Source organism: Theobroma cacao, chromosome 7, assembly GCF_000208745.1.
Source record: "Theobroma cacao cultivar B97-61/B2 chromosome 7, Criollo_cocoa_genome_V2, whole genome shotgun sequence".
NCBI lineage: Eukaryota > Viridiplantae > Streptophyta > Magnoliopsida > Malvales > Malvaceae > Theobroma > Theobroma cacao.
In genome coordinates this window covers 4,264,241-4,291,871 of record NC_030856.1, presented here as the reverse complement: position 1 = coordinate 4,291,871, position 27,631 = coordinate 4,264,241, and the positions used below count along the sequence as shown (strand labels likewise).

The window sequence follows — 27,631 nt, the reverse complement described above, 5'->3', positions numbered from 1 at the left end:
GAGCCGGGTTGTCCAATTTTTTGGACAACCCGGCGAGGGGGTTCTGGCACCCCTGGAGTTGGTGGCCAGAACCCCACATCCCGCGTAGTGGGTGGGGGATGGGACGGCGACGGGATGGCTGGGCGTACGCCCAGCCATCCCGATTTTTTTTTATTTTTTTTATTTAATTTATTTAATTTATTTATTTATTTTATTTTTTTTTATTTATGTGTCTACACTTAAGAAGAAATAATTTGATGTGAAAAGATTCTTGGTACCTTTGCATGGTTGCTGAGAGTCTAATATTGTAGTTTACCAGGCCGCCTCGATCAATGTTAACTTTAACATGTTTAAAGCCTTGATGGGAATAATGAATCTGCAGGAAAATTCTTACTATCTGCTTTCTTTTTTAGCTTCTCCAATTCATTTGTTTCTTTAAGAAATGCTGCTGCTGTAGAAATTATTCACTGCTTTGGATCAATTAGGCAGGGCAAGACTAGGATTTAGTAATAACTCTTGTTATTAAAGATACCATAACAAATTCAGAAGTACTCCATGTAAGGACCATGTCTATGCTTTGATGAGAGGTTTATTATGACTGTGCCAAGAAGGCTCTGTGCAGAGTCTATTTTCAAGTTATGGAGTCTTAAATTTACCCATGATAAAAAAAAAGTAGCTAATGTTGTCAAATTTCTGGTTTGTTCAGAACAAGATGTCAAGATCTGAGATATAAAGTATATACTTATAATAACTATTTACAGGGAATTTTCATGTATCATATAGTCTGAATGTGTTGAATTTTATTAATGAAAACATAATTATCTAAACAATCACCAAGCTAAAAGTAGTCATGCTGCAGCTAAATACAAAACTCTTTACTCATATCTACAAAATTATATATGATTGATTCTATCTTCGGCCAATGGTTTTTGTTGAAATTTTTAAGATAAGTATTCAATTTAAAATCAATTGATGATAAGTGAAAAGACGATTATTATATTTAAGCTTTTAAAATACTCTTAACCGATGTGAGATTGAGATTTTTATTTTTATCATCACTACTTCAATAATCCCCTCACATGTAATAACAACGGACTTAAGGCACGTATTTTGAAAGAATTCATAAGAAAACCAACCAAATAAGGCAACTTGCTCTAATATCATGTTAAATTTTTTAAAATAAATATTCAATTTAAAATCGATTGAGGATAATTGGAGAGACCCTTATTATAAAAGTTTTCAAGATATCCTAATTTAATTGATATGGGATTAAGATTTCTTTTATCATCATCTTAATAGTTTCGCCGGTAATAAGGTGAATTCCCCCTGTAGTTTTATTAGCAAATACTACGCTCCACCATACTTAAAAAAAATTAGTTTATTATGTGAAGGTAATTGTTCCACAACATTTCCATTCTTGATCATAATGAGGATGGCAATGGTATATTTTACTAATTATATTTGTTCAGTTGTTGGGAGTTACTTTATGAATGATGATTTTTTATAAATATCTTAAGCTTTAATTTCTATTTCTTTTTGGTGGCAAATTTGGTTGCAATTGACTCTGCAAAGGCTTGAATTGAAGATAATATGTTGGGAGTTCAATGGCTTTTCTTTAGCATGGCGAGTACAATCTTGCTCGATCTATCTACTGTCTTGAACTGGAAATTCAAAAACACTTCTTGCTTCAATAAGAATCATAAGTAATGATAAATTAATACTAACCGACAACCAACAATCAATTGCCTTTTGGAGAAACCAGGCATTCAACTAGCTGTTCCAGCTGAGCACCTGGCTCCCATGCAGCCACAAAACATAATGACATATAATGAACAAATAGGTATACTAACACATGCATAAATCAGCAGGTTCAAAGGATGACAACATATATTCATTTGGCAGAAGCTTTAGCTTCTGTTATTCACTGTTCGGATCAACGGATCAGTATTCTACCCCTCATTTCTTGCAAATGATTCCATATCCGGCAGAGGCACCACGGGTGCAGTCTAGAAAATCATATTCTTTCACCGAAGGGGTCTCTTTGGTTGAGGTTGAATTACTTTCCGGTGAGAACAAACAAGATAAGCAGTCTGCAGAGAGAAGTGAAGTTGTCCTATACTTATCTTCACCGCCCACGACAGGCATTGCCACACCAGGCTTGGCAGGGTTCTCAAAATCAGGCCTGTAAGTCTTGCCAAGCACCCCATCAACCACGGGGGACAGGGCAAAGAACCTGAACTGCACCTCCAAGTGAGCAAAGCAGTCATCAGCGGGTAATGTATAGTTGTGGATTCTGTCGTCTTCCTTGGTTACTGGCACTACATTGACCATAATCTCTGCAGTATCCTTCAATGTGATAATGACAGTGTTCTTGTCTGCTACTCTCTCAACTTTCACATCTTTTTGAGGAGAGTACCAAAGGGAGAGAGCACCTTCTGGAACAACTAAATCCTCTCCATTGTAACTGAACTTTAGATGGTCTACTTCGCTTTTCCAGGTTGCAGCCTTGGTGGCTTCAAGAGAAAATTTCTGAGAGTTGAAAAGGATTCCAAGTGCTTGAATCCAAGTAAAGTCTCTGGCTCGGTCAGCAGGGCGGTGGCCAATAAAGCGACCATTAATCTGGAGACTACTGTCAGAGACCAAGCTGAAATGCTCGTTGCTCTTTCCGTGGAAGTAGAAGACAATGCCATCGCCACCAATGAAGCGAGGATCATGGCATGCTGAGCCAGGACCATCACAGTTTGGCTTGGGATCTAAAATCATGAAATAGAAAAAAAAAGAAACATTTACGTCATTATACCTTTAGCATTCACAGCATTCTACTTTTAGTTCTTTTGAGAAACTTCAAAATCAAAAGGAAGCAGGTGATCTTACGCCTGCACTGGGGCTTGCAGACGGGTGAATCACAGTTAACGTAGCAAACTTTGGCTTTCTTGTTCGAGAATTTAACGCTCGGGCATTCATTAGGGCATTCCATAAGCTTTCCCTGGCATCGGCTTGCCGGGTGACAGCGGAAATATTCTGGTTTTGCTGGTAATGGCATACCTTTCACATCTGAAACAAAGTAGTAGAACGATTGCTAGAATGATAATCATAGAGCTTCTTCTTTGATCTCCATATTTGACATTAGCATAAAGAAACCAAGGGATTCTTTAATTGTATATAGGTATAGAAGCATGAACATGTTTCTGAGAAACTTTAAAATAGAAAATGATGCAGGTGATCTTACGCTTGCAGTGGGGCTTGCAACTATTTGAATTACAGTCAACAGTGCAAACTTTAGCCTTTGTGTTCATGGAGTTTGCACTCGGGCAGTTTTTAGGGCATTCCATACGCTTTCCATAGCATCGGCTTGCTTTAGGGCATTTGAAGTCATCTGCTTTTGCTTGTATCACACCTGAAACAAAGATCAGTAGAACGATGAAACTATATCTGCTTCTTAACATCTTCATGGTTCAATGTTAGCAGAAAGAAACAGGGTTTATTTTCTGAATAATGCAAGAACTCTAGGTTTCCTTCTGCAGTCTTTATAGCACTCTAAAGGCAAAGTTCCCTTTGAATGCCAGTCTTCTTTCTGTTTATTTAATTGCTTTTATACTTGTGATGATTTGTCTAAGGAATCTCTCCCTAAATGTGAGGCATGAACATGGTGAGACTAGAAGTACTTGTCATTCTTTAAATTGACTAGGACGACTTACTTATTATAATCAATGCCATTAAGTTGTAAAATGTTCTCTGCTTCAAAAAGATGGAAGGAACCCCAACATTTTGCTAGATCTTGGAGCCCTAGAAAGTAGTGGCAACCTTTAAACTAAATAGTTTATTTTTCAACTGGCTGCCAACTTGTCCGAGGAATGCTTTAGCCTTAAGCCCTTTAACTCATGGCCGACCATTGACATTGCTAAGAGGGCAAAAGGGGAGTGTTACTTTGATGATAAAACTCTCCCAAGTCACTTTTCTTCTGAAAAAAGTTTCATATACATTTTAAATTGTATCGTCAAGGAGAATTAGCTCTTGATACAGGGCTTGAATATCTAAGTCAAATTACTTTCATATACAGGTTCTGATTCTTTACCTTATCTGTACCAATTAAAGGTGCATCCATGTTTTCTTTATTGAAAAATTTGATTTTTCCCATCAGATACTTAAGGATTCAGTTATATATATAACCTGTCCTGGGTGTGTATTGCATATGTGTTATCTTAATCTTTTATTGCTTCCATCGTTTTCTTTTTGCTTAGTTTGCTTCCACTAAGTATCTTGTTGCAGCTTGCTTGGTGGAGGATATACTCTTCTTTTCTTTGTTTCTGTTAGGCATTGAACATAACTTTGAATAAGATAATGCATATAAATTTTTGAATATGTTTGAGCTGACGGCTCTCAACTATGGTTCTGTTGAAGAGAAAACATGGTCCATAATCAAAGTTCATTTTCTTTATAGCAGGTTTTCTGATGAAAATTTAGGCACTAAACTTCAGGTTTATCAGCAATGATATATCAAAAGAAAAAAAAAATAAATGTTTGAGCATCTTTGCATTGAATTGTGTTGAATGTGATAGTAGGCCATATGAACCCTAGATTTTTTTCTTTCTATTCATAAAAAAACAAAATTCCAATTAACTGCAATGGAGAACAAGAATGTTGCATAACCAGAAGTAAAGGAAAGCAAAATTGCTGTCAAGATGACAGCATTCTCAAAAATCATTTGTTGAAACAATTATTCTTTCTAGATTCTGACCAGGCACTTGTACAGATCTTACTCTGAAACCAAAAGGTTTTGCATCTCATGTGACTGGGAAACTTTAGCAAAATCTGCCACGAATTTAACAAATCTGGTAAAAGCATTGCATTTGGTAAAACACTGGCTTCCTACGCCTATTTTACATGTGATACCCCATTGCTCATCGTTTGAATTAAGATCTATATAAGAGATTAAATCAATCATTACTAGTAACTTGAATTATTTTTTAAAGTCATGTAATTTAGGTTCGAAAAGTTATTAAGCCAAAGGTACGTGGATTCAGGTCGTTACAATTAGTATCAGAGTATGTGCTATTCTGGTATAGATTTCTATATTGCGCTAGTAAGATTTTAGTCCTTTGAGATCTTGATTATGATTGTGATATGTGACCTTAACAAGGATATTAAAAATTTGAATAAGTGGGATTGTTATACTCATCTCAACATGATTCTTTAAACTTATATAAAAATTATGTGGTTTGCATTAGGACCTCATAGTTACACTACAATTTCTCAAAGAATTTAGTAGAAAGGTAATCTCCAAATTTCGTAACCAAAGGAAGTTACAGAAACAAACCAAGGATCTATATGGATTCTTTAAATATATATATATATATATAATACTAATTATTTTATGAGCAGATTGTTTTTATCTGGCTAGTTTTTGTTTCTTTGCGAATTGCGAAGGCCCAAAGTTACTCATTGAAATCAGATAGATTGATAGAAGCTTCAATTATGAATGTTTTATGGCTCAATATGGAAGAAAGTTTGTGCTTCCATGTATGGGATGAAGCATCTAGTAGGAGTACTGGTAATGTAGAAGGAGCAAGCAACTGAGTACTTCACCAGTCTTAATAGGTACATTTTTTTTCGCTTTTCATTTCACAGGGAAAGTCCCGGCACCCTTTAGCTTTTGTGTCTTGCGTGTTGGGTCGATGGGTTTGTATAGTCTGGAATCTTGCTAAGCTCATAGGGTTCTTCAGGAAAATTTAGTGTGATTTTGTACTGGTATACCCCTTGAGTCATTTGTTTGGGGCATAGTCTTGCAAAATCGATTGTAATGAGGTGAACTGTCGTTCCCTTGACTGATAAACACAAACTGAATCATAATCAATCAATGACAATTGATCAGCATCAACATTGGTTAAAGGAACAAATATATAACCAGTCAATGCAGGCATATAACATACTGAACTTACATAAAAGAAAATATAATAGCACAATACATAATAGCACTAGAAGGATGACAATATTCATTTATTGACAGGAGATATGATATAAAAGTAAGAAGAAAATGATAAAACAATGGTGATGACTATATGTCGAGAGGAAGAAAGAAAACAGAGCAGCTGATAAAGATGAAGAAGTTCTTTCATTAGTCAGCAAGTTCAAAATATATACAGGCATCATTTCGTTAACACTTGTTTACAATAAGGACAAGTGTTATTAACTTTAGCATGCACAAAGACACCTCAAGTCAACTGATATAATTCACCTAATGACCAGTACAACAAAGCAAAGTACATAGGAAAGCAAAAGATTGCATAAATGCATGCTTTATCTCTAAGAAGATATAGCTTTAGCTTTTATTTCACCGATCAAGTCTAGCACTCATTTCTTGCAAACAATTCCACATCCTGCTGAAGCCCCACGGGTGCAATCAAGAGTGAGATACTCAGTCACAGATGTTGTCTTTTGGTTTGAACCACTTTCAGGTGAGAACAAACAAGTTGAGCAGTCTGCAGAGAGAAGTGAGGTTGTCCTGTAGTTGTCTTCGCCACCCACAACAGGCATTGCCACACCAGGCTTGGCCGGGTTTTCGAAATCAGGCCTGTAAGTCCTGCCAAGCACTCCATCAACTTCAGGAGAAAGGGCAAGAACCTAAACTGAACGTCCAAGTGAGCAAAGCAGTCATCCGAAGGTACTTTGTAGTTGCAAATTCTGTCATCTTCTTTCGTCACTGGAACTACATTCACCATAATCTCTGTACTATCCTTCAAAGTTACAATGACACTGTTCTTGTTTGCTACTCTCTCAACTTTCACATCTTTCTCTGAGGAGTACCAACTGGAGAGAGCACCTTCTGGAACAACTAAATCCTCACCATTGTAACTGAATTTTAGATGGTCGACTTCACTGTTCCATGTTGCAGCCTTAGTGGCCTCAAGGAAGAAGGAGTGAGAGTTAAATAGAATTCCTAGTGCTTGAATCCAAGCGAAGTCCCTGGTTCGGCCAGCAAGGCGATGGCCGATGAAGCGGCCATTAATTTGAAGACTGCTGTCGGAGACCAAGCTGAAATGCTCATTGCTCTTTCCATGGAAGTAAAAGACAATGCCATCTCCACCGATAAAGCGAGGATCATAGCATGCTGATCCAGGACCATTACAGTTTGGTTTGCGATCTAAAACCACGAGAAAAAACAAAATTAATTGATGTCATTGTAACTTTAACATTCATATGTTTTACAATAAAATAACATGTTTTGTGATCCTACTTCTAGTTTCTGAGACCCTTCAAAATGAACAGGAAGCAGGCGATCTTACGTTTGCAATAGGACTTGCAGACGGGTGAATCACAGTTAACACGGTAAACTTTAGCTTTCTGGTTGCCATAGCTAGTGCTAGGGCATTCATAAGGGCATTCTATGTACTTTCCATAGCATCGGCTTGCGGGATTTCTGCAGCGGACAGAATCTGCTTTTGATTGTACCACACCTGAAACAAAGACGAGCAGAATGATAAAAACAAAGCTACTTCTAATGATCTCCATTCTTAAGTTATCAGAATCCAAATGATGCAAGAACTCCAGGTTTTGTGGTCTTCTTTATAGAATTCTAATGGCTATGTTTCCTTCTATTTTGCGTCGTCTTTTTATTTGTTTAATTATTTTCATACTTGCAATGTTATCTAATCTGTCACTAGGATTTGAAGCATGAACATGGTTAAGGTAAAATCATTTTGAGTACTTAGCATTGGGACTAGATATACATGTCATTATTTTATATAGAATAGGACTTAAATATGATAGTCAATGCATTTAATCTGCGAACTTTGCTATGCTTGAAGGATTCAAGGAACTCCATTCTTGTACCAACTTTATCTGCAACAAGCAAGGGTGGCTCAATAAGTTCAAAAGCTTGAAACGAAATATTCAAATGAGGTTTTTTTTAATAAAATTAATTTTTTTTTAAAATTTTATTCTTTTAATTTTTTAAGATGTAAAATTTTTAATTAAACTTTTATAATCAAGTTCTTCTAATATTTCTTTTTCAATTGATAATATAGTTAATCCATTTAATCTTTCTTGAGACATTGTTGATCTTAAAGAAGATTTTATTAATTTTAGTTTTGAAAAACTTCTTTCTCCTGAAGCAACACTTACTAAAATTGTTAACATTATTCTAAAAGCAATATATGCATTTGGAAAAGAATTGAGTCTTCTTATATGATTAACTATGTCAATTGGATTGTTTTCTTCATGTATAATTTTTTTTTTAAATTTTTAACTCTGAAAATAAATCTAAACCATCAATATCAGAATAGTTGTTATATTTTAAGGAACATTCAAGATTAAGGTAATATTCTTTTAAATGAGGTTCACAGCTTTATGAAGATAATAAAAGAACAAACTTGTTATGTATTCTTTGGAGAAAAATTGAAGTTAGAGGAAGAAAAAGCATATGAGAAAGGAAGATTTTAAAAGTAGATATTATACATTGAAAAAAAAAATTAGTTTTGTATATAAGAAAAAAATAACTGTTGAAAATCATTAAATGCATTGATTAGAAATAAGAGAAATAAGTGAAAAAAAAATAGCTGTTGGAGATAATTAAATATATATGACTATTAGTTTATTAGAAATAAGATAATATAGTTAAGAATTAATAACATTCTAGAAATAACGAAGTAATAGAAAATTGAGATTTATTATACACATAATTAAAAAAAAATTATTAATTATTAATTATTTTTATATTTTTAAATTTTATATATTTTAATATAATTAATTATATTATAATTATTATAAAATTATAAATCTTTATTAAAATTAGAACCTCTCCAAAGTAGGGACTTAAAGCCTTTACTTGAGTGACCTCACCCAAGGGCCGGCCCTGGCAACAAGAACTATTTGACAGCAGATTGCTCAGCCAGGAAACTGGAGACTTGATATATTAACAGTCCTGAAAGAAGGGGAGTTGTTTTGGCTTTTTGTTAATTACTTGCAATGGCAAAATCATCAGATGGGTTGCTTTGCCCTTAAGGCTTGAACTTAGGGCTGACATGTAGCCTCTGTATATCAATAATGAAAGGACAAAAACTGTTACTTTGAGGATAAAACTCTAGTATGCCCCTTAACTTTCTTCTGAAAAAGTATGATGTCTCTTTAATTTAAGCTCAGGGAATTCAGCTTCATACAACAAAAGACAAATACTTGCAAATGCACTGCATATTCTTCAATCTTCATTTGTTAATTTTACTGCCAGAAATGGGTGCAGATATTCTCAATTGAAAGTCAAAATGGAATACTTAAAGATATTGTTGGGTCAGAACCAACCAGGGCCGGCTTCAAAAGTTTTAAGCTTCAAATTTTCATAAGTTTCCTAATTTTATAATAATAATATAATTAATTATATACAAAATATACAAAATTAAAATAATTAATAAATATTTATTTATTCTCTCATACTTAATAAATATTTATTTTTTTTCACTTTTTTCATCTATATTAATTTTCAATTATATATCTCATTTTTCATTAAAAATATATATAAGTCAAGATGATCAATAAGATGATATATTCTCCTACTCTCTCAATTATTTACCTAATAAATATCAATTTTTTATCATTTTTCAATTTTTACCACACTATTAATTCTGAACTATCTCCCTTTTCCTCAATCTACTAAAGTTAATATATATTTAATGATCTCTAACAATTATTTTGTATAAACACCTCATTTTTTTTTAATTTTAATAAAAAAAACCTCCTTATTTCTAAGTTATTGAAACCAACTTTTTCCATATAACCTTTCTTGTATTGCAGATTTGTTACCCCTACTATTTTTTTCATTTACCTAGTTAACTTTCTTGGTGGTGGGTAGATAGATATCGAAAGATAATACACAATAATGAGCATTTTTTTTTCTTCCTTTAAAGGGATTTAATGTTCTCATTTTGCTCTCACAAATTGAAGAAACTTTGGGATCATCTTAGTTTTTGACTTGTTGATCTGAATGCAGCATTGAATTTGGAGTATGTTGACCTGACTGGCCTCAAGTATATGGTATTTTCAAAGAGAAAACACAGTCTCTGTAATCAAATCAGAAGGGCTTTTCCAATGAAAATGTTAAGATTTCTTAGTAATAGATTATCAAAAGAAAATAAATCTATTTGGAAACTCATGCTGCAAAAAACTTACAAAGCTGATAAAAGCATTGCATTTGCCAAGGGAAAAAATAAAAGTGGATTCCTTGGGATAATCTCTATTCTTTCACTGATCAAGTCTCCTTTCTATTGCTCATCGTGCAAATGTAGAGCTTTAGAGCTTTTAAGAGAGAGATATGGTTACTGTAAGTAACCTCTGTTTTGATGCCCGAGAACAGGGATGAACAGAGGAGAATAAAACAAGGCAACAACAACATTCCCTTTTCTTTTCTTTTTTTCATTCATTACAAACTATATTTACAGATAACATTAGTTGAACCTGTAATTTAAGTGATAAACCAGTTGGATGTGCTAGCGGCCGTAACTCATGAAGGTCAACTCTTCACGAATTTTCTTAATACAGAAAGGAAAGGGAGGATGATCCTTCCAGGACAAGACCATCATGGGCTCGTCATGAGCTCTTTACAACTATTTATTGCACATATAACACTTTATACATATCGTAAACAAAGTATACTAGTAGTAGTCTTCAAGACACAAATCAAGGCCGCTGCAACTTCATGATCTGGTTGGCAACTTATTATTAGCTTTATATAATTTATTCTCGTTATAAGTTTGCCAATAGATCTCCATGGCTTTCACCCCATATTTAAGGTGTAGGAGGAGGGTTAATTGGACCACCTCCGCCAGGAGGCTTAAATTGATCAGGCGGATGCCTTGGTGGTTTATGCATGGTATCAATGGGTTGTCCTCCTGCAAAATATACAGGCATATATCTTGTTGTTAAAATCATCTATATACAAAATAAAATTATTGAGGTAATACTTAAATAAACTCTTAAATTATTTTAAAAAAATTCAATAAAATTTTATTTTTTCATTAAGTTTAATAAGGGATATCTTTATTTTAGGTTAAATAAATTTTTATTTTATGATTAATGATTGATTAATTATCATTAATCAAAATATCTTTTATCATTTTATATTTATATAACACTGATATGATATTGACATGAAGAGTAAAAAATACCTTAACGAATCACATGACACTGGTATAACAAAAAATTTTAATTGAATATAATAAAAGTATAAAAATTTATTTAAATTTTTTTGAATACTTTAGAGACTTTTTTAGATAGTATGTCAAAATTATTTGATTGATACTCACAAATACAACCTTATTGAACAAAAACAAAATTGAAGTTTAAATAAGTTCACATTTAATATGTAAAACTTGTCTAAAAAATTGGATACAATTAAAAAAATCTAGTTGCCCTTACCCTGCAGCTTCCTAGCCATGGTGGAAGTGGCAATAAAGGGAGTGGAAGCCAAGAGAATGCATACTATGAGAAACAATGCTTTCATTTTGGATCAATTACTAGGAAAGTTGAGTTAAGCCTCTCCTCCCTCAACTGCTATCTATAGGCCAATTCGACTGTGTTCTCACAAACTTTTCAAAGGTTGATGTCATTATTATTAAATTATTGGGGGTGACAAAAGGGACCCACCCCGGAAATTTTCAGGATTTCTGGGACCCATCAGTTTCTGGGACTAATTTTCATGAATTATTGCTGTTGTCTCTTTCATTATATAGTCTCCCATTTACATGCAAGACAGCCTGGATGACAATTTTTTTTTTTTTGAAAATTGAATTTATTAATCTTACAGTTGATGTGCCGTAGTAAGTCTGTGGGGTTATCGGCTCTAGATTCCCAACAGCATAGTAAATTAGCTTAGGTAAAAAGACTTGTAGGTCAGTCAATAAATCTGTTACAAATTTTTAAAAATAAATTATTATTAATTTTATCATAAAACCATCGTAATTTTATCATTATAAATTATTAGCTGTGACAAAAAAATAATGACAGAAAACTTTTCGTCACAATTGTCCGATTTTCTAATAGTGCTGCATTAAATTTTTTTTAAAAAGATAAATAAATAATAATTTTAATTTATATCAATTTATAATTCCAAAGACTTTGAATTACTATTTAATTTTTCTCAATGCATGGAAGCTAGAAACACATTGAACCCAAGTCCACAAATGCTACAAACACAAATGTATATATTTAAGAACAAATTTATTGATCAAGATGTAACTAGAAATATGAAAATACCCTCCAACAACATGGACCAGAAATTTACAAGGTAAATAAACTATAATCATAGTTTGCATCAATTTCTAATTTCCAAAGACTTTCGCTATTATTTACTATAAATGAAAGATATATAGAAACATGGACCGACCCCAAGTCCAAAGTGCAGTCAGAGGTCGCATTAACTAACACACGTTTGTTTTTCTTTGACTGTTAATTGAAACGAAGCCAGTGAAAGGGAAAGAAGGTAATGAGGTTGTGGAGTCCAATGACTAGTGATTTCTCTTTGGAAAGAAAGTGATGCCCTCAGTGCATCTCCTTCACAGGAAGTGCAGGGCTTTGCTATATCTATATGTAATTAGTATATCTTTTTCAAAAAAAAAAAAAAAAACAAGTGCGATTATTTATTAAATTTTGAAAAAGATGTTTGTTTGATAACAAATGTAAAAGTAAGGATGCACTCGAGTATTTGATTTATTAATTGGTATATGATCTTTTATTTAAAGAGTAACATTCAAATTTATCTAAAGAGTAGGGTTCAAATTCTTATTCTCTCAATTATAAAAAAAAAATGTAAGGGCTAGGACGTGAGCAATTCAGCTGGGTTTGATTGGTTGCTTAATTTATGGTTTGTTAATTAACCTGGTGCAATAACGATTTCTCAAAGGGAGGCTTTGGTGTGTAGATGCTGCAGCTCGTGACAAAGTCATTGAAGATGCAGGATTTGGGGGTGGCTCTTAGGGACCTTGGTGCTTCTTTGAGGGTTGATCATATTTACATTCCTTTGCATACTGAATTGGAAGCTCTTCCTTTCGGTTTGGAGATTGGAGTTAGGCTAAAACAAATAATTTTGTGCGAATTGTTGTGAAAAGTGATTACTTGCGAGTAGAGCTGTTCATGAATCGAATCAGGTATAGTTAATATTTTTAAAAAATGAGAGAATTCCGGTAACTGTTTAAATCAATTTAAATTAAATTTATTATTTAATTTTTATATTAATGTAATAATATATTTCGAGCTCAAGTCTACAGAGCTTGTCCAAGGCCCGGCCTGAGTCGGACGAGGCTAGCAGTCTTCTTGCTGCCCGATCCACGAAAAGTCTTCCTGCAAAGTATTATGTATTGAAGAAAAAGAACAGGACATGTGTTGGTGGAATTTTGGGAATGGTAGATATTAAAGTTATGTATTCTACTTTTATTTCTGTCTGTAATCTTTTAGCATTGTCGTAATAAAAAATGATTTGATTGAAGTCTTTGAAAGTTGAAAACTCTCTCCTGAGGTTTGCTGTTTCACACTCTTTTCTTCTCTCTGCTGCTGGATTGTTGTTCCATTTGGCTGTTTTGACGAGCTATGCTTCTGCTATATGGCCTTGTGTTTTTGTTTGAGGCCCATCTGCAAGCATTTTCTTGCTTCCTCGTTTTTGCTAGCTCGTGTTGCTGAGCTCTGTTTGTGAAGGATGTCCTCTTGGTTTTCTTGGGTTGTCAGGAGATGATTTGTCTGCAACAATCTACTAGGTGTGTGATCTCTGTTGGTTTGTTCTTGTGGGTCGTCTATATTGATCCCTTACAACCTGATCAGGTTGATTTTGAGCTTGTATATTCTCTATCTTGCTGCTGCTACATTTTGCAGTTCTTGCCTTATGGGGCATCTTTTGTAAAGCAAGTTACTAATGAAATTATCTTTCAAAAAAATTGAATTTTTCAACAGTATTTAACAGGAACGAGTGTACGTGTTACCTCCACCTACTTTAATCTTCCTGTAAAGTTACAAGCCTTAGTGAGCCTTATCTGATAACTATCTTATGACAAAAATTGAAATGGAATATATTAAGAGCAAAATTGACAAAAGGGGTAGCTGTGTTGACGAAATTTCTTTGACAATGACTGCACTTTTACCACCAATTTTCCACACAAGAGATAAATTCTTCATGTTGTCTCTTTCATTAATGTATTGTCTCACATGGAAAAAGATTTAGAGAGACTTAAAAGTGTGAAGAAAAAGCAGCACACCTTTTTTGTTTTCTTAGAAGGTGAATAAACAATAATTATTTCTGCCCCCCTTGCTAGAGCTACTCCTGCCAATAGATATAAAGCTTCAATACCTTACTCTTGGCATTGTGCATTTTTTTTGTCTAGTATATGATTTATACAGTGGAGAATAGTTAAGAAATTTGCATTATGCCAATAGAAGCCAGGTAGAAGTCTTTTTTTCACAAACCAGGTATATTATTTGAGAAAAAAATCTTTAATAATATTTTGATTGACATGATGATTTAGTACTAATAAAATCATTTTTAAAAAAAAATTAACATTACGATCCCATTGAATAATCAGACAATTGATAATACAAGTTTAAACTATCCCTCGCTTTTTATTGAATACATTACATATCTATATATATAAAGTGCTGAATTCAACCAGTTGTTGAATTATATAGCAGGAACTCATGAGCTTTTAAGAACTATTTATTGCACATATAATACAACATATATATTATATTAGCGGCAAGATCAAGATTTTACATGAGAAATAATTAAAAAGTAATTATATAAAAATAATAAAATTTTATATCTCAAAATTAATAATAATAATAATAATAATTAAAAATTAAAAAGTGATGACCACCCCTCCTGCCACCACTTTCGATCCTCGCTTTGATATATCCTAAACAAAGTATGCCAGTAGTAGTCTTCAAAACACAAAATCATGGCAACTGCAAATTCATGATCTGGTTGGCAACTTATTATTAGCTTTATAGATATACTCCCATTATCATTCTGCCGATTGATCTCCATGGCTTTCCCACACCACATTCAAGGTACAGGTGCAACGGGAGGTACAGAACGGCAGCGATTATAGATCGTACACTCACGAGGATTTCTATTTCGATTATGCGACTGTATGTTTGGATTCGGTGGTTTGACATCCATGGGATCTCCATGCTGTATATGTAATTAGTATATCCTTTCAAAATTTGGAAAAGATGTTTGTTTGATACAAGTTTAAGGGCAAGGCATGGCAACTAAGCTATGTTTGGTTGCTTAATTTAGGGTTAATTAAGTAATTAACCTGGTGCAATAATGCTTTCTCAAGAGTGTGTAGATGCAGCAGCTTTTGATGAACTCATTGAAGCTGCGCGTTCTTAACATTGCAAGTAGAGTTGTTCATGGATCGAATCAGGTCTAGTGGACATTTTTTGAGAATTAGTGAGTTCAACCCACTCGTCTTAATCCATTAAAATTAAATTTATTATCTAATTTTTGTTAAAAAATAATATCTCAAGTTAAAATGTGAAAAATTTAAGATGTTTTAAAAATAAATTTCTCGACGGTGTTTTACAAGAAAAAAGTGTATACATGTTATCTCCACCTATTTAATTTTATATTTCTCATAAAATCTGTCGATTTTACTAAGCCTTATATGATAACAATCTTAACTAAATGTATTGGATTTATAGGATAGTCTATTAGCTAGTTTAAACAAGCTAATTTACTTTTATTTTGTTCTTAGTGCAAGAAGAAGTGTTACGACTATAAACCAAGATTTATATGCAAATCTCATCTTACTCTTTATCACTTTATAAGTAAGCCGAGGTGGTCACTAGCTTTTTATTTATAACGTATGTATAAAAATACACTACGTTGTAGACAAAGTAGAATTCATGATACAAATGATGGGCAACTTAAATTTCCTATTCCTATACCAACGATACAGTAGCTGGCAACTTATTAGCTATTTTCTTTACATTGTTTGCTAATAAATCCATAGTTTTCCTCCATTCAAGGTCCAGGAGGATGGCAAACAGTCAGGGCAGGATCAGGGCACACAATAGGCTTTCCGGGTCTATTTATAGGGCTGCAGTTTTTGAAAATAGGATTGCGGCCGCATTGATTACGTACAGCTGGAAGCTTATTAGGGATACCTGCGGAATTAACAGACATAAAACCAAAGTACTTAGCTAAGGCAACAAAGATATTAACTCAGCTAAAAAAAGGAAAAAAAATCTTTTTCCTATTAAAAATTAAATAAAATTAACAGATGGAGTAAAAATGAAATTGTCTTTAATTTTTTGTTTTGAATTTGATGAATTTTTACATGGATGAAAAACTAAAATTATAAAATTTTTACGTAAAATGAATTGCAAGTATATATATATATATATATATATATATATACATATATTATCAATCTCTATTTAAGTTAAGAAACTCTTCATGTAAAGCAATCAAATGTCTGTAAGTTATTTAAAATGATTGGAAATACTAAAACTAAAATATGCCTTACCTTTCTCGACTAGTTGTCGAGCCATGGTGGAAGTGGGAATAAAGAAAGAGGAAGCAAAGAGAATGCATACTATGAGAAATATTGCTTTCATTTTGGAGTAATCACCAGGTCGGTTGAGTTAAGCATCCCCTCTCTCTCTCTCTCTACTGTTATTTATAGGCCTATTCAAGTCTAATCTTACTTACTTTTCAAAGATTGCTGCATTGACGAAGGGGAAGAACCCATGAAACTTCCAGGGCACTGTGCATTAATTTTTGGGACCAATTTTCCACGAATTATTCTTTTTTGTCTCTTTCCTTATGTAGTCTCTCGCTTGGAAAAACTATAAAGCTTTTCAAAGAGACTTAATAGAACAAGAAAATTCAAAATATTTTTTTTGAGATATATATATAAATACACGCACATATATGTATATATATATATATATATATATATATATTTATCAACAAATTTATTAATCAAATTGTAACTAGAAGTATGAAAAGATCCTTCAAACAACATGCACCAGAATTTCCAAATTAAACTTTGGTTATTATGTACTATAAAATTTTTCTCAATGGAAGATATATAGAAACATATGGACCCCAAGTTCAAGATGTAGTCAAAGGTCACAGTCACTAACACTTTTTTTTTCTTCTTGACTGTTTCAAAGTCATCTAATTGAGACGAAACCAGTGAAAAGGAAAGAAGATGATGAGGTTGTGGAGTCAGACGAAGAGTGATCTCTCTTTGGAAAGAAAGTGATGCCCTTAGTCCCTCTCCTTCACACAAATTAAATGGATGTCTTTGCTATATCTATATGTAATTAGTATATCCTTTCAAATTTGGGAAGAAGATGTTTGTTTGATATCAAGTTAAAGGGCAAGGCGTGGTAATTAAGCTGTGTTTGGTTGCTTAATTTATGATTAATTAAGTAATTAATCTGGTACAATAGCATCCGAACATTTGATTCATTGGTTGATGTATGATCCCTTATCTAAAGAGTATGGTTCAATTCTCCCCTCTCTCAATTATAAAAAAAAAAATCTGGTGCAATAATGCTTTCTCAAGGATGTGTAGATGTGGCAGTTTTTAATGAACTCATTGAAGCTGTAGTTTTGGAACATTGCAAGTAGAGTTGTTCATTGATTGAATCAAGTCTAGTTGACACTTTTTAAGAATCAATGAGTTTAAATCACTCATCTAAATTTATTATCTAATTTTTATTAAAGAATAATATCTCGAACTAAAATCTAAAAAGTTTAAGATGTTTTTAAAAATGAATTTCTCAATAGTATTGTACAGGAAGGTGTATACATGTTATCTCCGCTTACTTAATTTCATCTTCCTCATAAAATCTGCAGGCTTTAGTGAGCCTTATATTGATAACAATCTTACCTAAATGTATTGGATCTAGAGGATAGTCTATCAACTAGTTTAAACTAGCTAATTTAAGTGTTATGACTGTAAATCAAGATTTATATTCAAATCTCATCTTACTCTTATCACTTTATAACAAAGTCGAAGTAGTCACTAGCTTTTTATTTATAACATACCTATAAAAATGCATTACGTTGTAGACAAAGTAGAATTCATGATACAAATGATGGGCAACTTAAATTTCATGTTTCTAAACCAACGACACAGCAGTTGGCAACTTATTAGCTATTTTCATTACATTGTTTGCTAATAAATCCATAGTTTTCCTCCATTCAAGGTGCACCATGATGGCAATTAGTCCTGGAAGGATCGGGGCACACAATAGGCTTTCCGGGTCTATGTCCAGGGATGCAGGTTTTGTAAGGAGCATTGCGGCCACATTGAATACGTACAGCGGGAAGCTTATTAGGGATACCTGCGGAATTAACAGACATAAAACCAAAGTAATTAGCTAAGGCAACAAAGATATTTAAGGAGATAGAAGTTTTTTTTTTTAAAAGAAAAGTAATAGTTTATGCTTAAAAAAAAAGGTTAAATAATTAAATAAATTCTTGAACTATGCAAAAAAAAATCAATTCAGCCCTTATCCTTTTATTATATTTAAATAAATCCTGAATTTTTATTTCGAGTCAAATAAATTCCTTTCTCTAACCGTTGATTAACTTTCATTAGTCAATAGTACATGTGATACTTTTATACCATGACATCTATTACGTGACAGATGATGTAGTATTAAATATTATTGATTAGGACTGAGTAAATAAGTAAAAAAGTAAGCACGCAAATCTTAATCAATAATATTTAATACCACTTCATCTGTCACGTGACAGATAACATGATATAAAAGTACTATATGTATTATTGATTAATAAAAGTTAGTCAATAGTTAGAGGTTTATTTGATCTGAAATAAAAATTCAAGGATTTATTTAAGCGCAATAAAAAAGATAAGGGCTGAATTGATTTTTTTGACATAGTTTAAAGACTTATTTAGATATTTAACAAAAAAAAAACTATGATTTGATCATATATATATATATATATATACAAAATAGTTATATTATAAATCTCTCTTTACACGAAGAAACTCTTCATGCAAAGCAATCAAATGTGTGCAAGTTATTTAAAATATTGGAAATACTAAAAGTAGGCGGCCTTACCCTTCTCGACCAGTTGTCGAGCCATGGTGGAAGTGGGAATAAAGAGAGAGGAAGCCAAGAAAATGCATACTATGAGATATAATGCTTTCATTTTTGATGAATTACTAGCTAGGTTGAGTTAAGCATCTGCTCTCTCTACTGCTATTTATAGGCCTATCCAACTCTGTTCTTACATACTTTTCAAATATTGACGCCAGTATTTCCAGGGCAATGTGCAGTAATTTTTGGGACCAATTTTCGATGAATTATTGCTGCTGTCTCTTTCATTATGTACTCTCTCACTTGGAAAAACTCTTAAGGATTTTTAGAAAGACTTAATGAAGCAAAGAAAATTAAGAATATTTATTTTTATTTTACAAATATATTTACGTACACATATACATATACACATATATAATATAAAAAATAAATTTGTTAATTAGCTTGTAATTTAATATGAAAGTACCCTACTCAACAACCTGCATCACATTTTTTAGAAAAGATAAATGACCAATTATCATAATCTACATCAATTAATTCTAATTTCCAAAGACTTTAATTTACTATTCAATTCTTCTCAATGGAAGCTAAAAACGTTGACACCCAAGTCCACAAACGTAGTGGTCACATTATCTAGAACATTTTTGTTGACCAATTCAAAGATCTAATTGAAGCAAAACTATTGGAGAGGGAAAGATAGTGACAAGGTGATGCATGCCCTCTGTCCCTCACACAAGTTGTAGGGCTTTGTTATCTATGTTACTATCCTTTTGACAATTAAAAAAAAATGTTTTCAGTCTCAAAGTTTGAGTAAATGTGATATCCGTTGATATAAAATATCATTTCATTCAAAATTTTTTGAATTTTTATCTTAAAAATATAATCGATTTACCTTTGAAAATAAAATATAATCGATTGTGAGTATGATTTCAAAAAACAACAAAATTGACAAAAGGGATGACTGCAGTGACGAAATTTCCACGGCAATGACTGCATTTTTAGGGCCAATTTTCCACTCAAGAAAGAAAGTGTTCTTGTTATCTCTTTCATTAATGTATTCTCTTACTTGGAAAAAGATTTAGAGAGACTTAATAGTGTGAAGAAAAAGCAGCATACTTCTTTTTGGTTTTGTTTAGAAGCTGAATAAACAATAATTTATTTCTGCCTTTCTTGCTAAAGCTTATATAAAATTTCAATTACTTACTCTCGGCGATGTGCATTTTAAAAAATAAAAATAAAAATAATACATTTATGTCAAAAAAACGCATGGAAATGAAATTCTCATAACATCGCTTAATAAAATTGAAACATTACTTCTAAGAGAATTCTTAAAAAGTGTCATACCAATAGAATGTTCAAAGGTCATATTTTTAAGAAAATTCGTCAAACGATTATATTTGCAATATAAATGAATGATACTAACTTATCGTTCCTTCCTTAAGAAATTTTTAATGGCCTAAAGTTAAATCTGAATTAGCATTTGGTTCATTAGTTTCCATTTGAATCACCTATGCAGCGATTTTGTTATCCATAACCAAGATCACTTTACGACATCCCTCATCCCTTACCATTGATAGCCTCAATAAGTACTCCTTAATTCTACTCAATATGAAGAACAGTTTCGAGGTTGACCAAGAAACAATAATATTCATTCGTGTTCTCTCACTTAGAACAGCAAGATTTTTAAAGAGATGGAAAGGAAGAAAATGGAATAAATTTCATGGATACTATACTAGCTGCTCGATCCATGAAAAGTCTACTTGCAAGCTACTAGTATCGAAGTGAAAAAAAGGACATGTGCTAGTGAAATTTGGAAGTGGTAGTGGAGGATTTTAAAGTTATTTATTTTACTTTTAATTCTTGTCATTTTTACTTTTTTTTAATTAAGAGGAAATGGAATGTGTAATCTTGATTTTAATGAAATTCCAATATTTATATATTATAAAAAATTAAATAATATAAAAATTGGGTTTTGGGAATTGGCTGAAATATTGTGATTTTACAAGATTCATGCCTAAGATATCAAAACATATTAATGATTAAAAAAGAGTAATGCATGTCATTTTCATGGATCCGACCACTTTCACTCCAAATTAATATAAGTAGTCTACTTCTTTATTATTTTTATATTAATGCAATTGTACTAGCTAGTGTATATGAATCTGAAATACATTGACATTGATTTTGTCAAGTTAATTAAAGAAACAAAACAACAATGATAGTTTATATCAATTTCTAATTTCCAAAGATTTTGAATTACCTTTTATTTTTAGTCAATCAGGAGAAATTCATTAATAATAAATGGTATTTACAAAAATATACTTCCCCGAAAGGGAAGACAATGGCTAGAGCAATAATCAAGAAAAAGCGTGAGGTACATAGAGATAGCAAAACCTGTTTACACTGAAAAACCATCCTAATAAAAACATTATACAACTAAAGATCAACCCAAAGCAGTAGACTATCAAAAATAAAATCCAATCCAACCAAGGCAGCAGACCACAATAACCAGCAACATGCAAAAGCAAAAGCATAAAGATAGCAGATATGCAAAAACAACAGTAGAGATATCAAGCAATAATTACAAGAGATCAGTCATGAGCTAATCACCAGATAATCATGATTAACTAGAACACAAATGTAGTTAGAGGTCACATTAACTAGAACATTTTTGTTGACTATTTCAAAGATCCAATTGAAACAAAACTATTATTGGAAAGGGGAAGATAGTGAACAGGTGATAATTGTAGTGACGAAATTTCCGTGGTCATGATTGCATTTTTAGGGCCAATTTTCCACACAAGAGACAAATTGATCTTGTTTTCTCTTTCATTAATAGATTCTCTTACTTGGAGAAAGATTTAGAGAAACTTACTACTGTGAAGAAGAAGCAGCATACTTTTTTTTTCGGTTTTGTTTAGAAGGTGAATAGTAAACAATAATTTGTTTCTGCCCTTCTTGCTAAAGCTAATCCTACCAATACATATAAAATTTCAATTACTTACTCTTGACATTGTGCATTTTTTGTTTAGTATTTGAATTATACCATTGAATATATATATATATATATTATAAAGTAATATATTATATATATATATATATATATATATATTTATATATATATTATAATATATAAAGAGAAATTTGTTGTATGAAAGTGTCCTGTTCAACAACCTGCATCAAATTTTTTTAAGAAGGTAAATAAACAATAATCATAGTTTATTTCAATTTCTAATTTTCAAAGACTTTGAATTACCATTCAATTCTTCTCAATGAAAGCTAAAATCATTGACCCCAAGTCCACAAATGTAGTTACAGGGTGACATTAACTAGAACATTTCTGTTGACCATTTCAAAGATCTAATTGAAACAAAACTATTGGAAAGGGAAATATAGTGGAAAGGTGATGCATGCCCTCTATATATATAAAGAGAAATTTGTTGTATGAAAGTGTCCTGTTCAACAACCTGCATCAAATTTTTTTAAGAAGGTAAATAAACAATAATCATAGTTTATTTCAATTTCTAATTTTCAAAGACTTTGAATTACCATTCAATTCTTCTCAATGAAAGCTAAAATCATTGACCCCAAGTCCACAAATGTAGTTACAGGGTGACATTAACTAGAACATTTCTGTTGACCATTTCAAAGATCTGATTGAAACAAAACTATTGGAAAGGGAAATATAGTGGAAAGGTGATGCATGCCCTCTGTCCCTCACACAAGTTGTAGGGCTTTGTTTTCTATGTAACTATCCTTTTAACCATTAAAAAAAAATGTTTTCGTCTCAAATTTTGAGTAAACGTCATATCCGTTGATATAAAATATCATTTCATTCGAAATTTTTAAAATTTTTATCTTAAAAATATAATCGATTTGCCCTTGAAAAAAAAATTATAATCGATTTTGAGTATGATTTCGAAAAACAACAAAATTGACAAATGGGATGACTGCAGTGACGAAATTTCCATGGCAATGACTGCATTTTTGGGACCAATTTTCCACACAAGAGACAAAGTGTTCCTGTTGTCTCTTTCATTAATATATTCTCTTACTAGGAAAAAGATTTAGAGAGACTTAATAGCGTGAAGAAAAAGCAGCATACTTTTTTTTCCTTTTGTTTAGAAGGTGAATAAGCAATAATTTATTTCTGTCCTTCTTGCTAAAGGTTATACCACCATTGGAGATATATATATAAAGTTAAATTCAACATATAACGGGAAGTACTTTTATTTTGTTTTTAATTTTTACGTTGAAACTAAGAATCTTACTAGAAATCATCAATTCATCAATATGAGCTCTTAAGAACAATTTATTACACATATATATCCTAAACAAAGTGTACTAGTAGTAGTGGTCAAAACTCAAATCATGGCAACTGCAACTTCATGATCTGGTTGGCAACTTATTTATTTAGCTTCATATAATTATTCCCTTTATAATTTGCCAATAGTTCTCCATGGCTTTCCCTCCACAGTGAAGGTACAGATGCAAGAGGACTGCAGCCACGACGATTATAGATTGTGCACTTAGGAGGAGATGGCTTTACATGAGGTACGCACATTCGATTGTAAGGATCTCCACGGCCACATGGAACACCAGGTCGATTATAAATGGGATCTGCTGTAAAATTTACAAGGATATATCATGCTGTTAAAGCATCCATATACATAAAATCAATGTAATTAACTCAAGCAATTTGCATCAATTTTTTATTTCAGAAAAAATTATTTGATTGAAATTATAATTTTTAACCGTAAAATATACTAAAAAAACTAGTTGCTCTTACCCTGCAGCTGTCTAGCCATGGTAGAGGTGGGGATAAAGAGAGAGGAAGCTAAGAGAATGCATACTATGAGAAACAATGCTTTGATTTTGGATTAGTTACTAGGTAGGTTGGGTTCAGCATCCCCTCTCTCTCGACTGCTATCTATAGGCCTATTCAAGTGTGTTCTTACATAAAAGAAATTAAGCATACTTTTCAAAGCCTGATAACATTGGATGACAGATTCAAGTACACCATATAAAGAGCAAATTTGACAAAGGGAGAACCCGTGAAATTTCCATGGCAATGAGTGCCTTTACTTTTAATACCAATTTTCCACTCAAAGGCATAAAAAATAAAATTTTCTCTTGTCTCTTTCATTAGTGTTCTCTCACTTGGAACAGAAGATTTTTAAAGAGATGGAAGGAAGAAGATGGAATATATTTCATGGATACTATACTAGCTGCTCGATCCATGAAAAGTCTACTTGCAAGCTACTATGTATCGAAGTAAAAAAAAAAAAAGACATGTGTTGGTGAAATTTGGAAGTGGTAGTGGAGGATTTTAAAGTTATTTATTTTACTTTTAATTCTGGTCATTTTTACTTTTTTTAATTATGAGGAAATGGAATATGTAATCTTGATTTTAATGAAGTTCCAATATTTATATATCATCAAAAAATTAAATAAAATAAAAATTGGGCTTTTGGAATTAGGCTGAAATGTGTTTTTACATGATTCATGCCTAAGATATTAAAACATATTAATGATAGAAAAAGATTCATGCATGTCATTTTCATCCGATCATTTTTACCCCAAGTCCATTCAAGTAGTTTACTTCTTTATTATTATAATTATTATTACATTAATCCAAATGTACTAGCTAGTGTAAATGAATATGAATTACATTGACTTTGATTTCGTCAAGTGAATTAAAGAAACAAAATTGTTGAATGTAAAATGATAGACCCATCCTTTAAATAAGGATTCAATTACATATAAATAATTGCCATTCAAAAAATAGGGTTAGAAAAATTAATTCCATGAAATATTGAATTACATTACAAGAAGTAGCTTTTTATTTTTCTTTTTAATTCTTATAAAATATAAAGCGTCCAAATTAAAAGTCTTTGAGAATCTTAAAAACTAATTACTACAAATAAAGCACAATGCTTACACTAAACAAAGTTGTGGTAGTCAACCATGGCAACTGCAACTTCATGATGATCTGGTTGGCAACTTCATTAGCTATAAACTCCCATTGCCATTTCAGCAAATAGATCTCCATAGCTTTCCCGCCACATTCAAGGTGCAACAACCACACGAACACGTCAATAAATTACATGCACGTGTCCAACTTTGTTGTTTACTTCTATATGAGATTGAAATAGATCTCTATTTCAAATACGTTATGTATTTCTAGGCATCTCAAGTTTTGGAATGACACATTAGTTTTCTCTTTATCAAAATTTCATTTCTCGTTTTCTACTTCTTCTCAATTTTTTACTGACATATTGTTGATTTATTTCCCAATTTTACTAAAAATACATCTGATGAGCTTCCTTATAATCCTTACCCCCCCCCCCCCTCCCCCACCTCTTATTCCTATAGAATTTGATCTTGTTGTTAATACTGTATCTATTCTTAACCTTTCGCCGTTTTACCGCTAGGAAGAAAAACTCCTCATTATCTCCATGATTATCATTGTTTTTCTCCTATTATAATTCCTTCCATGAGCCTCGATCTTACCGTGAGGTTAATACTAACCTCAAGTTATGAATGACAAGCTTCAAGTTTTTGAAAAAACTCGTACTTGGAATTTTATCGACCTCCTTTCTAAGAAGGCTTCTAATATTGATTGCAAATGAGTTATAAAATCAAAACTCGTTTAGATGGATCCGTTGAATGTTATAAAACTCGCTTGGTGATTAAAGATTATACTTAAAGAGTATGGAATAGACTATACATAAAGAAACCTTTGCTCTTAAAATGTGCAGGCTTCAATGAGCCTTATATGATAACAATCTTAACTAGATACATTGAATTTATAATATGTCAACTAGTTTAAACCAACTATTTTACTTTTATTTTGTTCTTAGTATAAGAAAAAAAAGTTATGACTATAAACCAAAATTTATATTCAAAACTCACTGTACTCTTATCACTTTGTAGATAAACTCAAACAGACTCCAACTTTTTATTTCTCACATATGTAGAAAGACACAATACATCACACACAAAGTAGACTTCATAATGCAAATGATGAGAAACTTAAATTTCATTTGTTATTTACCAAGGATACACAGTAGTTGGCAACTTATTGGCTATTGTATTTTCATTACACTGTTAAACCCATAGTGTTCCTCCATTCAAGGTCCAGTAGGACTGCAACCAACTCCACGATGGTAAATCGTGCACCCACCAGGAGGCCTTTCGGGGATGCAACTTGAATAAGGATTTTTAGGGCCACATCGAACAGGTGCACCAGGAGGATCAATAGGGATACCTGCGGAATTAACAGACATAAAACCAAAGTACTTAGCTAAGGCAACAAGGATATTAACTAGACCAAAAAAGAAAGAATAAAAAATTCTTTTTTCTCATTTAAAGATAGAAAAATATTAATAGATCGAGTAAATTTTTTGTTTTACAATCTAATAAATTTTCACACATAAATCAAAAACTAAAATCATGAAGTTTTTACATATGATTGATCATATATATACAAAAGATTTATATTATCAATCTCCCTCTACATTAAGAAACTCTCCATGCAAAGCAATCAAAGGTAAGGAAGTTGCACTCAAATATTTGGCTCATTAATTAATACATAATTCTTTTATTTAAAAAGTAAAATTCGAATATTTTTTTTTTAATTATAAAAAAAATGTACAAAAGTTATTTAAAATTATTGAAAATACTAAAAACTAGGTGACCTTACCCTTCTCGACTAGTTGTTGAGCCATGGTGGAAGTGGGAATAAAGGGAGAGGAAGCCAAGAGAATGCATACTATGAGAAATAATGCCTTCATTTTGGAGTAATTATACTGTGTAGGTTGACTTGAGCATCTCCTCTCTCGACTTCTATTTATAGGCCAGTTGATCATAAATGAAAGAAAAAGCATATAAATGAAAGAAAAAGCATACTTAATTTTCAAAGCTTGATACCATTAAATTGTTAGGGATGACAAATTCAAATGCATTATGTAAAGAGCAAAATTGACAAAGGGATAACTCATGAAATTTCCATGGCAATGAGTGAATTAATTTTTATATGGAACCAATTTTCCACACAAAGCATAAAATATAATATAATTGTCGTAACGTGCGGGTCCGGGAACCCGACCGCTAGACGTGAATGTGAAAACTCACTAAAAATTAAACTAGGAGTCGCCACCAATCTTTTTTTACTAGGTGTGATTGGCCACCTATTGACTCGATTCTAATTGATGAAAACTTAAATTAATTTTAAGCCCACCGAAAAGAACCTTAAACCGGTCTACAATTTTCTGGATCTAGGTTCGGGAGTACGGTTACGCCCGGGGAAAGATTAGCACCCCTCGGACGCCCATTCCATGAACGGTACCATTTTTAGATTATCCTATTGGGCTTTAATTTTTAATTTCACTAGATTTCCTTAATTATTATTTTTTATTTTATCTCCTATTTAACCTAAAATGGAATGCAAATGGGTGGCGAGATGAAATGCATGGCGTGAGATAAAAATGCCGGACAAACGACCTTTTATCGAGGATATTTTCCGAATCCGCCCATCATACTGGTGGGACTCGGGATATTCTCTCACCTAAGGAATTATCCGAGAAACTCG

General features: G+C 32.2%; 1 protein-coding gene, 4 long non-coding RNA genes and 1 pseudogene across 5 annotated transcripts; all 6 read right to left on the bottom strand.

The window, feature by feature from the left end:
• On the bottom strand, positions 1,936–3,431 carry LOC18593846. Its single transcript, XM_018125041.1, has 3 exons — positions 3,258–3,431; positions 2,854–2,911; positions 1,936–2,732 (listed from the first exon to the last, which is right to left on the bottom strand). The coding sequence occupies exons 1-3, from the start codon at positions 3,429–3,431 to the stop codon at positions 1,936–1,938; spliced, it is 1,029 nt and encodes a 342-aa protein (XP_017980530.1).
• On the bottom strand, positions 6,331–7,488 carry LOC18593845 (annotated as a pseudogene).
• On the bottom strand, positions 10,339–11,499 carry LOC18593844. The gene is made up of 2 exons (XR_001928844.1): positions 11,383–11,499; positions 10,339–10,856 (listed from the first exon to the last, which is right to left on the bottom strand). It is a non-coding gene; the product is annotated as an uncharacterized LOC18593844 (long non-coding RNA).
• Positions 15,774–16,631, bottom strand: LOC108662957. Its single transcript, XR_001928847.1, has 2 exons — positions 16,482–16,631; positions 15,774–16,119 (listed from the first exon to the last, which is right to left on the bottom strand). It is a non-coding gene; the product is annotated as an uncharacterized LOC108662957 (long non-coding RNA).
• Positions 17,970–19,176, bottom strand: LOC18593841. Its single transcript, XR_001928846.1, has 2 exons — positions 19,060–19,176; positions 17,970–18,315 (listed from the first exon to the last, which is right to left on the bottom strand). It is a non-coding gene; the product is annotated as an uncharacterized LOC18593841 (long non-coding RNA).
• Positions 23,396–23,933, bottom strand: LOC108662962. Its single transcript, XR_001928857.1, has 2 exons — positions 23,828–23,933; positions 23,396–23,661 (listed from the first exon to the last, which is right to left on the bottom strand). It is a non-coding gene; the product is annotated as an uncharacterized LOC108662962 (long non-coding RNA).